Source organism: Balaenoptera physalus (genome assembly GCF_965194825.1).
Source record: "Balaenoptera physalus genome assembly, chromosome: 20".
Classification (NCBI taxonomy): Eukaryota; Metazoa; Chordata; class Mammalia; order Artiodactyla; family Balaenopteridae; genus Balaenoptera; species Balaenoptera physalus.
Window position 1 is genome coordinate 46,853,014 of NC_138901.1, and position 10,949 is coordinate 46,863,962.

The following is a 10,949-nucleotide window of genomic DNA, read 5'->3' on the forward strand; positions in this document are numbered from 1 at the left end:
AAAGCCTGTGCGCAGCAACGAAGACCCAGTGCAGCCAAAAATAAATAAATAAATATTAAAAAAAAATTAAAACTAAATAAAATTAAGACTTTAGTTCCTTAGTCACATGTAGTCCCATTTCAAGTGCTCAGCGGCCACCTGTGGCTAGTGGCTAGGGTATTGCACAGTGCAAACATAGAAAATTTCCATCACTGAAGAAAGTTCTAGTGGACAGTCTTCTCTAGAGGGAAATTTGGTCATATTTACTAAAACATTGAGTGTTTTGCTTTGACCCACAATTTCACATCTAAGAATCTATCCGAGGAAGTAACTGCATTACTATGCAAACATGTATGTCAAAAGATGTTTACTGCCATGTTGCTTATAACAGTAAAAAAAAAAAAAGAAGAAATTATTTAAACGTCCATCAATGATAATGGGTTAAATAAATAAATCATGGCATATCCACACAATAAAATATCACAGAATTTTTTAAAGGAAAATTTAAATCAATATCACTAATATGAAACAATGTCCACGATATCCATGTGTGAGAAATACCAAGTCCCAGAACTGGATGTATAGTAGGAACCTATTAATGCAAAAATTATACACACATATATATGCATATACTATATGCATATAGTATATATATAATGTACATAAACTATATGTATATACTATATGTTTATTTGCACATACATAAGAAGTATGGACAGATTTATACCAACACTCTTCACAATGGTTTTCTTGAAAGATTACTGCATGACTTTCCTTTTAAAATATTTACTATGAAAAATACTAAAAATACAAAAAAAGTGTATTTAATTTTGTCAATATTGTTCCCAAAAAGGAAATTTGTTTAAAAACTACGACATGACTAATAAAGCCAAAATCCCTTTAATTACTACTTACCCTGTCCTTTTCCCCTCCTCCACTCCCCACAGTCAATCACTGTCATGAGTTTGATGTTCATCTTTCTAGTTCACTTTTTACACTTTTATACACACATACACATACCCATGAACAATACATAGTGTTGTTTTATGTGGCTTTATGTGGCTTTAATTTACATAAATGGTATCACATTATATGAATCATTCTACATCTTGCTTTTGTCACTCAACGTTTATTTAAAGTGTACATTTAACTTCATTAGAAATTGCCAAATTGTTTTCCAAAGAGGTTGTATCATTTTATGTCCCACCAGCAATGAGAGTTCCAGTTTCTCCATATCCTTGTCAACACTTGGTGTTGTCAACCTTTTTAATTTTAGCCGTTCTGGTGGATACACAGTATAACTCATTGTGATTTTAATTTTCATTTCCTTGACTGCCAGAGAGATTGGGCTTCTTTTCCTGTATTTATCAGGCATTTTGGTTTCCTTTTCTGTGAACTACCAAACCATTTCCTTTGCCTCTTCTGCCAATGGATTGTTTTTTCTTCTTGATTTTTAGGGTTTTAAAAAAATGTGACCTGGGTATTAATATTTTGCTATGTTGAAATAGCTTCTGAGTTTTGCTTTCTTTAAACTTCACTTTTTTGTATTACCCAAACTTTTCACATAAAAATGAGTTACCTTTATAATTTAAAACTTTTCCATTTGGGTCAAGAAATAAAAAAAGAACAAAGGCAACTTGTTCTATTTTTAGACTGCTTTAGACTGAACAGGCTTAGGACTGAGAAACAGATCAACTTTTTCCAACCAAGGATGAGACTCACATCCTAACTCACAACAGCTACTGGGGTTCAGTGGCTGCTCCTAACTCTGTAGCAGCACTTTTTCTTCCTGCCTTTTGTACCTGAAATATTTTTCAGTGATTTAAACTGAAGACTGAGAAGAAATCCCTACTCTCTCTTGGAGGGTTAATACTCTTCATCCCCCATCATTTTTCATCTGGCCCCAGACTGAGGCCACACTGGATAGATCTTCTGGCATTGCTCTGGTCCATCCAGGAAAGCAACAGGGGACATAAACAGTAATTTCTACATGTAGGAAATGGAGTAAGATGAAGGCTAAAGTGCTCAGAGCTTGTCCTTCTCTTACTTTCTTGGCCATTCCTTCACCTTCTCTTTGCTGGAAACTTCTTATCGTTCCTCTAAATATTGGAATATCCCAGGGCTCAGTGTGATAGATAATCTCCAAAGATGGCCCTCTCCAATTCCTTCCCTCCTAGTTTGCACATGCCACTCTACCCATAAAGAGGTGGAATCTGTATCCCCTCCTCTTGAATTGGAGCTGGTTGCATGACTTGCTTTGACCAACAGAAGGCAGTTCCTGGCCTAACCTTTGAGAGGCCTGGCAGCATTCTCATTTGCTCGGGGAAAGCCGGCTGCCATGCTGTAACAAAGCTTGAGCTGGACTCCTGAATGAGGAACAATCACAGAGAGAGAAGGCACAAGGAGGATGCCAAAGCACCTGACATGAGAGTGAAGGCTTCCTGGGTCTCCTAGCGCAGCCCAGCCACCCCACTGATGCCACATGGAGTACACTGGAGCAGCCGCTGCCTGCTCAAATTCCTGACGCACAGGATTGTGAGACACGATAGACTGATGTTTTGAGCCACTAAGTTTCAGGGTGGTGTGTCACTCAGCAACAAATAACTAAAATACTCAGTCCTCCGACATCTTTTCTCATCCACCCCCACCCCCTGCTTAGGTGACCCCAGCCAGTCCGGTTGCTAAACCAGTTTACATGCTGATGACTCCAGCTCCAAACTCTCCCCAAATCGCTAGACTCAGAACTTCTGAGAACTTCTTTCTCAGTCTCTACTTGTATGACTAATAAGCATCTCAAACGGGAAAGGAACTCTTGATCATCCCCGTAGGGAGCTAAATCTTTGCCATCTCAGCAAATGACAAATCTAGACTTCTAGTTGCATAAGGCAAAAATCTGGGAATCACTCCTGCTTCTGCTGACTTTCACACTCCGTGTCCAATCCTTCAGTAGATCACATTGGCTCTATTTCCAAAATACATGTAGAATCTGACCACTTCTAACCAGCTCCATCACCATTACCCTGATCTAACCCATTATTCCTTGCTTGGATTATTGCAATAGCTTCCTAACTGCCTTCTCTGCTTCCACCCTCGCCTCCCCACTGCTCCATTCTCACCGCCCTCCCTGCTCCATTCTCGCCCCAGTAGCAGCCAGAGTGCCCCTTTCCAAAAGTTTCAGTCAAAGCAGATCACTTCTGTGCTCAAAACCCTCCTGTGGCTTCCCAATAGCAGAGTAGAATCCAAACGCCTAAATGTTTCGTAAAAATATTCTGTGATAAACATAGTGGAAAAGAATATTAAAAAAAGAATGTAAATGTTTTGTAAATCATATATCCAATAAGGGTCTTGTGTATAGAATATATAAAGAACTATTACGGGCTTCCCTGGTGGCGCAGTGGTTAAGAACCTGCCTGCCAATTCAGGGCGCACGGGTTCGAGCCTTGGTCAGGGAAGATCCCACATGCCGCGAAGCAACTAAGCCCGTGTGCCTATGAGCCACAATTACTGAAGCCCGTGTGCCTAGAGCCCGTGCTCCACGACAAGAGAAGCCACCGCAATGAGAAGCCCGTGCACCGCAATGAAGAGTAGCCCCCGCTCGCTGCAACTACAGAAAGCCCGTGTGCAGCAATGAAGACCCAACGCAGCCAAAAATAAATAAACAAAAATTAAAAAGAAAAAAGACCACATATTGTATGATTCCATTTGTATGAAATGTCCAGAATATGCAAATCTATAGAGTTAGAAAGTAGATTAGTGGTTGCCTAGGGCTGGGGGAGGGGAGTGGAGTGGAGAACTAGAGCTAACACATGTGGGGTTTCTTTTTAGGGTAATGAAAATGTTCTAAAATTGATTGTGGTGATAGTTGCACAACTCCATGAATATACTGAAAGCTATTACTTACACACTTTAAATGGGTGAATCTAATGGTGTGTGAATTTATATTTCAATAAAGCTGTTTCCAAAGAAAAATCCCAAGTCTTCCTATGGCCTCTCAAGTCTTCCACTATGTGAGCTCATCTCTCTCCATTTTTTTCTTGCTCACTCTGCACCAAGCACTCTGGCCTCCTTCATGTCCTCTAGACTCACCAAATACATTCCCAGCTCAAGCCAGGGCTACGGCTCATGGTTGGGCAGTTTGTGCACTGAACAAAAAGCCCCCGGCTGAAGGTACAAGTGAGAACTGCCATCCAGGCTTCTGCTTGCCTAGACAGGGACCAGGGCTGCACCCTCTCAGAGGGGTTACCTTTTCTAATCAGCACACATGACCATGCTCAGGGCTTCTGTACATACTGTTCCCTCTACTTCAACCCTTCGCCCACAAATCCACATAACTCACATTTATTCAGTTCTCTGCTCAAATGTCATCAGAGAGGCCTCCCCTGACCACCTGTGGTAGCACTTCCCTCTACCCCATGCTCTAACTCTTCACCCTCCTTTATTTTACTTCATATAACTTATTGCCACTGGATAGATTACGTATTGATGTATGTTTTGGTTACACCTGTCTCCATCCACTAGAATGGAAGCCACAGGAGAACAGGAACTTCGTTTAGTTTATTGCTGTATCCCCAGTTCCTGGAATAAGGTCTAGCATAGTAGGTGCTCAATAAATATTTCTTAAGTACATACATAAATGAAGTAAAAATCAAGTGATCATCAAAGGCTTAATCATGGACCAGTCTGAGCCCATTCTAGGTGAAGAGAAGGTGTGGTTTTCAGCAGAGACTGGATGGATTGTATCACAAGGAAAAGTAGCAGCGTGTGGTACCTAAGTCTCAGGGGCTGAGCTCATACACGAGACCAGGCACTATTGATCAAAATGTACACCTGGGACTTCCCTGGTGGCTCAGTGGATAAGAATCCGCCTGCCAGTGCAGGGGACACGGGTTCGAGCCCTGGTCTGGGAAGACCACACATGCCGTGGAGCAACTAAGCCCGTGCACCACAACTACTGAGCCTGCACTCTACAGCCCACAAGCCACAACTACTGAAGCCCACGTGCCACAGTTACTGAAGCCCACGCATCTAGAGCCCGTGCTCCGCCACAAGAGAAGCCACCACAATGAGAAGCCCGTGCACCACAACCAAGTGTAGCCCCCCTTCACCGCAACTAGAGAAAGCCCGCGTGCAGCAATGAAGACCCAACGCAGCCAAAAATTAAAAAAATAAATAAAAATGTAGACCTGAGTGGGGTGAGAGCCAGCGCTCGGGGAGGAGTAAGAGAAGACTTACCTCTTCTTTAGTGTAGTACTTCAGGAGGCCTTCTCTTGCCAGGAGGACAAACCTCCTTCTCAGGAACTGTGCGTTGTCCCTTCCTCGCTTCCATAGGAACCCTTCTCGGTTACCTTCCACCAAGGATGAGAAAGAGTGAACACTCACAGCTTCAAGACAAACAAGCAACTCATGAACCCCATACCACATGGTCTCAGGGGTGGAATGAACCTCCCACCCGCTGCTAAAATGTCTAGGATCTAATTTAGCTATTTCAGCTGCAGGACATGGGGGTCCTGTCTGGGGCCAAATCTGCAATGTTGTACGATTTCAGTTGGGCTCCCCTCAACTTTCTTCCTTGGCTGTTTCCTAAGAAGACATAGTAAACTCTTAAGTGGGCTAAATCCTAAGAAACTGGATTGATTCTGAAGGAGGCCCAACTTCACATTGACATCAGCCTAATGAAACTCTCCAGAGTGTGGGAATAATGAGTGACCTCTGGGCTCCTGCTGGTAGATGAATACTCTGTGCTCCTGGCCACTAGGAGAGCTAAGCACTGGCGGCCTCTGGTCCTCAAAGAGCAGTTTTGTATACTTTGCTCTCTGGGTCAGTGTCAGCTTGGACTCAGAGCAGCAGGGCAGAAACTGCCACAGGTTCAGGGCCACCGACGAGGTTGTGCCCTGCACAAAGGCGGGAAGGGAGGTGAAATCCAGTCCGTGCACCTTCCCAAGGCTTGTGCCACACCAGGGGCTACATTAGCCAGAAGCAGGGTGTCTATTTCTTCCTGGTCTGCCCGGTGGGTGAGTCTTTTTGCAATTTATACTGAAGCCCCTTACACCCTGTGGCCCTGCAAGGACCTGAGACGGATGTGTTTCTCGGCCACTCAGACCATAAAACCCCACCAGCCGATGTGTTGCTATTTCAGAGACAGAGGAACCCACACCTTGGCCTCTGTGGCCAGAGCAAGGGTGGCAGGTGTATCTCTGCTGACCTTGTTCCTAATACTCAGGCACTTTGTTTTCTAGAACTCATCAGAACTAGCCCTCAAAAGATGATGAAAATAACTTTACCTGGGGGTGAGATTGTTTTCCCCTCAGCCGTAAACTCCTGTCTCTCATACTTTGCTCGAATCCATTGTTCCTTTAAGACCCTAAAAAGAGAGAATGTTTAGTCAGCTGTGTCTATGCATCCTCTTCCCATGGCAACTTTCTGAGACCCCGCAGCTGAGGATGGGAACATCACAGCAGCTGCCTGGCTGCCTGCTCAGGCTAGCCAGGGATTCTCTGCCTGGGTACTATTAACATTTGGGACCGGGTAATTCTCAGTGGTGGGGGGATGTCTCGTGCTTTGTAGGATGTTTAGCAGTATCTCTGCTAATCCTCCACCCCCTCGATGCCAGTGGCACCCCCTCCCCAGTTGTGACACCCCAAAATGTCTTCAGACATTGCCAGTGTCTCCCCAGGGGGAAATATCTCCCCCAGTGGGCTATATGCACACCACTATACTATTCCAACCTCAGCCTCAGCCCTCTAGGTCAATGAGACAGATAACAGCTCCCCTGGACCATCTACTCTGCCATATCCCACTGCGTGTTCATGAGCTTAAGCCAGGAGAGTCCAAGAGCCTCTTCCTGTGGCCCACCCATGAGATCTGAGCATGCTACACTGGACAGAGCAGTGGTCTTAGGGTCTGACCACCTGGGATCTGGTCTCATTCTACCATTTATCCACTGTGTGACCAAGGGCAAGTTACTTAACTCCTCTGAACTTGGGGAGTATGCCAATAATATTATACCTACCTACCCCCGAGGGTTGTTGAGAGGTTTAAATGCATACAAAGTGGCTTGTACTGTGCAGAGCACATAGTAGGTGCTTAGGTGGGGCCTAAGCAGCTGCTTTGGAGCAACACTGAGCTCAGGTGGGACAGCTCAGGTGGGACTCTGTAGAAAGTATAATAGCTGAAACACATTTGTTCTGCTAAAATACCGGCGGCTTCTTAATCAAGTTAGTCATCACCTGTAGGCTATGAGACCATCAAGTCAAAGGGACAGATCCTAAAGAAAATGCCCCATTTCACAGCTGTGGAAACTGAGTCCCAGAGGGGGCAAGTGACAACCCAAGCTATGAAGGTGGAGAGGGGCTTTCATCAGGTCTGTGTGTTCTCCATGACAGTACCAAATGTTTTCCTGGCTCCACCTGCTGGGCATGTCTGTAGAAGAGACCACCACACAGGAGATGGGGTAGTGGTGGGAGGGGTGGGACTAGGAAATCACCCACTCACATGCAGTCGCTGGCCTTGGGGATATAGTAGAAAGCAGGGACTCTGGCTTCATACTTGGCCTTCACTCGGAGGTTTCCGTTGTGGGTCATAAACTGCAAGACAACAGCAACTTGGGGTAATGTTAGAACTTGAAAAAACGTGAAATGAAACCATGGTCTACCCTGAAGGCCACTGTTCTCACTGGCTCCTGGGCTGAGTCAGGAGACACTCCTCCCAGAGTCTGACACATTTCCCCTCCTCCCCGCCACACCACCCAGCTTGGTCATCTGTGCTGCTGGGAAGCCCCAACCTGGAGCAATGAGGTGCTGTAACAACCATGCTTCATACAGGCAGAGCACTTTACAGCTCTCCTGCATTAGTTCATTCGATCCGCTCAACCATTGTAATATTACCATCCCCGTTTTAGACGTGAGGACACTGAGGCTCAGAGAGGTTAGGTGACTTACCCAAGGTGACACAGCTAGTCAGTGGAGAGCTGGGATTTGAACCCAGACCTGTCTAACTCCATAGCTCATGTTCTTTCTCCCACCCCCTCCACAGATGGCCAGGACCACCAGCAGCAGTCCCTGCAAGTCCGCAGGAGATAGATGGAGCTGGAGGATGGAAGAAGTTCAGTGCTCGCCCCATAGAGTATGTAGGTCAGGAAGATCACTGGGGGCCTTTGGCACCCAAGAGACCCAGAGGCAGATGTGCCAGGAGTGGCCCTGGCCAACAGCACTCAGTAACAGCAGTGGCATATCTGGGGTGAGGGCATGTGTGGAACAAACATCAGGTTTTTAATCCACATCCCTTGGGCAGTGTGAACCCTCTTCTCCCCTTCCCCAGTGACCACTTGGCTGTGTCGCAGGATATGCATGGGCTTTGGATCTCAACAGAGCAGGGTTCGTATCCCAGCTGTGCCATTTATTCACTGAGTGACGCTTGGGCAATACTTAAGCCCCTGAGCTTCAGGGATCTCACCCACGAAGATGAAGAAGATATAACAGGGAAGTGATGAGGCACAAAGTAAACGACCCTCAGGTTTAGGTGCTGGTTTCCAGTCTTTCTCCTGCACTAGAATGTAAGCTCCACGTGAGCAGAGACTTTATCTTGTTCACTGCTCTCTCCTATACCCAGCATCTGTAGGCTTACCGTAACGTGTGGAATAAATGAGTAAAGTATCTAGCCCAGTGGTCTAGCACAGTGCATGGCACAGATGGGTATTCAGTACACATGGGTCTGCTTCCCCAGTAGTCCTCGAAATCCTCAGCTAGCCAGCCCAGTTTAGTACTGCCTGCTCTCTGAAGGTTTTTTCTGGCCAGAATGGTGTTATCTGGGCTGCAGGTGTCCTCCATCTCTGCAGGTCAGGAGAGAAAAGTGGTCCCCTCCCTGGCTAGGGGGACTGCAGGAGGACTGTGAACCATGAACCAGGATACTTCTGTTCTAGTCCAGGATTTCAGCTACTGAGAACAGCAGCTGTTAACTGACTATTTACTTTGTACCTGCCTTGAGCCTGCATTGAATCCTTACAGCAGCCCTATGAAGGGGTAGTGGTATCTTTATAATACAGATGTGGAAAGGGTTCACAACTAGCGTTAAATAGCAGGCTCAGGGCCTCAGAGCTAGTAAGTAAGCAAGTAATGGAGCTAGGATTTGAACTCAGGGCCTCGTCTAAGGCAAGTCTAATTGGCTCCTTATTGCCCGTCTCTTGGCCTCAGCTTCCTTCCTTGTAGAATGGGAGCGCCCTGACCACTGCCTCCACCCCAGGTCTGCTGTTCCAATGCTCTCCACCTGTGCCCCTTGCTACCTCCACAATACTGTCGTCCCAGAAGTCAAGTCTCACAGATTTCACTTTGCTGATGTCTGGGAAGTTGCGGTGGACTCCGGAGCAGTTCAGACAGATGAAGATGCCCAGCTTGTAAGAGGCCCAGTCGGGATCTGCGGGGCAAGAGGACAGGAGGGGAGCTGGGTGAAGAAACCAGGGTTGGGCAGGGGGCGCCGGGAGAGGCAGGGCTTGGCAGTTAGCCTGGGGAGGTGTCCAGCTCAGCCCATGCCTTCTCTCTTAGCCTCCCCGCCTTGGATGAACAAAGATCAGCATGAAAGCCTCTGGTCAGCCCACTGGCCCTGGCGCGGCGGCGGCCAGGATGAAGATCTTGTAAGGAGTCCCGAGGATGGGGGCGAGAGGCTGAGGCGGGCGCGATGTGGAAGTGTCAGGACTCCGAGGAACCTAGAGGAGAGCGCGGAGGGAGGGACCGGCACCGAGGCGCCTGGCTGGGGAGCTGCGGGTGGGGATGTCGGAGTCAGGGACGCTCGGGGTCCACAGGGTCGGAGTGCTGTGGAGCAGGAACGTGGGAGGACCCCGGGGACGTCCGGGGCGGGTGGGGAAGGGTCACTGGACCATCAGGGCAGAACTGGGTCCGGGGTCTGGGATCCCTGGTGTGTAGGATGTGTGGATCCGAGGGTGTGGGAAGTGGCTGGGTCCGGAATGAAGACGTCAAGGACCGTGGTCCGGGTGGGTAGGGTGTCTGGCAGGGGAGGTGAGTAGAATGGTCAGGGCACCCGGGGCCGGGATCTAGTGTCGAGGTCCAGAGTGGGGAGAACAGGCGGCCCGGGTTCGAGTGGAAGCGGTACCGGCCGAGGAGAGGGCTGCCGGAGGCCCGGGCCCGAAGGTGATATAAGGGCCACGCGCGGATCCAGCGGGAGTCCTGGACCGGCCCGGGCCTGAAGGGAGGGGAGGGGGCCGGCGGGCCGGGGGCCCGTCCCACGTTCCGGACTGCACGCGCCGCCGCGCCCTTACCCGCCTCCCCGCAGTCGGCGCAGTGCGCGTTGCCAGTGCCCGCCGCCTGCAGCAGCTCCAGCAGCCGCTTCTTGTTCCGCTCGCGGTCGCCCATGGCCGGCCCCGCGGGCTCAGCAGGGCTCAGTCCGGCCGCCCCCCGGCCTGCGGCCGCCCATTGCCAGCGCCTTCGCCCGCAGGTGGAGCGGGACGCAAACCCGGCGCCTCCAGCCCGCCCGCGCCGCCAGTCCCGCCCCCCAGGACTTTAAGCCCCGCCCCTCCTGGACTTTCTGTCCCGCCCCCGGCGCGTCCAGTTCGCGGACTGCGTTCCTCTCTAAGGCGCACGCCCGCCCGGCAGGGACGCAGCGCAGGGCTTGGAGTCGGTCACCCTGGACCGAGGTCAAATCCTGGCCCGCCACTGGCTAGCGTTGTGACTGTGGACAACCTGGTCAACCTCTCTGGGCCTCAGTTTACACCCTTGTAAAAGAGGAATAAGGGCATATGTCCTTGACAAATTAAAAAGGATCTAACTTCTGTTAAAGCGTTCTCCTGATGTATTATAGATCCTACAACTACTCAGAGACTTAGAGACATTCAAATGCCACCTCCTCAGGAAGCCCTCTTTGATACCTAGCCTGGAGTAATCTCTCCAGCTTCTGGTCTTGCTAGAATACCAACCGTTATTGGATCCATTTCTCCCTTTGGCCCTGAGCATTTTCTACCGATC

The 10,949-nt window shown here is 48.7% G+C and overlaps 1 protein-coding gene across 5 annotated transcripts in view; it reads right to left on the reverse strand.

Moving 5' to 3' along the window:
* ADAP2 (ArfGAP with dual PH domains 2) overlaps nucleotides 1-10,612 on the reverse strand; it is a 33,290-nt gene extending 22,678 nt beyond the window's left edge. For 2 of the 5 annotated variants that reach the window (XM_082443735.1, XM_082443736.1), the window contains exons 1-5: nucleotides 10,247-10,496; nucleotides 9,257-9,387; nucleotides 7,471-7,562; nucleotides 6,261-6,340; nucleotides 5,212-5,324 (exon numbers count right to left, since the gene is read on the reverse strand). In XM_082443735.1, coding sequence (XP_082299861.1) covers nucleotides 5,212-5,324; nucleotides 6,261-6,340; nucleotides 7,471-7,562; nucleotides 9,257-9,387; nucleotides 10,247-10,340 — 510 coding nt within the window. In that variant the 5' untranslated portion in view covers nucleotides 10,341-10,496. Of the gene's footprint in view, nucleotides 1-5,211; nucleotides 5,325-6,260; nucleotides 6,341-7,470; nucleotides 7,563-9,256; nucleotides 9,388-10,246 lie in introns of all 5 variants that reach the window. The other 3 variants (XM_082443739.1, XM_082443737.1, XM_082443738.1) reach the window with 3 other exon arrangements.
* Nucleotides 10,613-10,949: the final 337 nt, after the last annotated feature.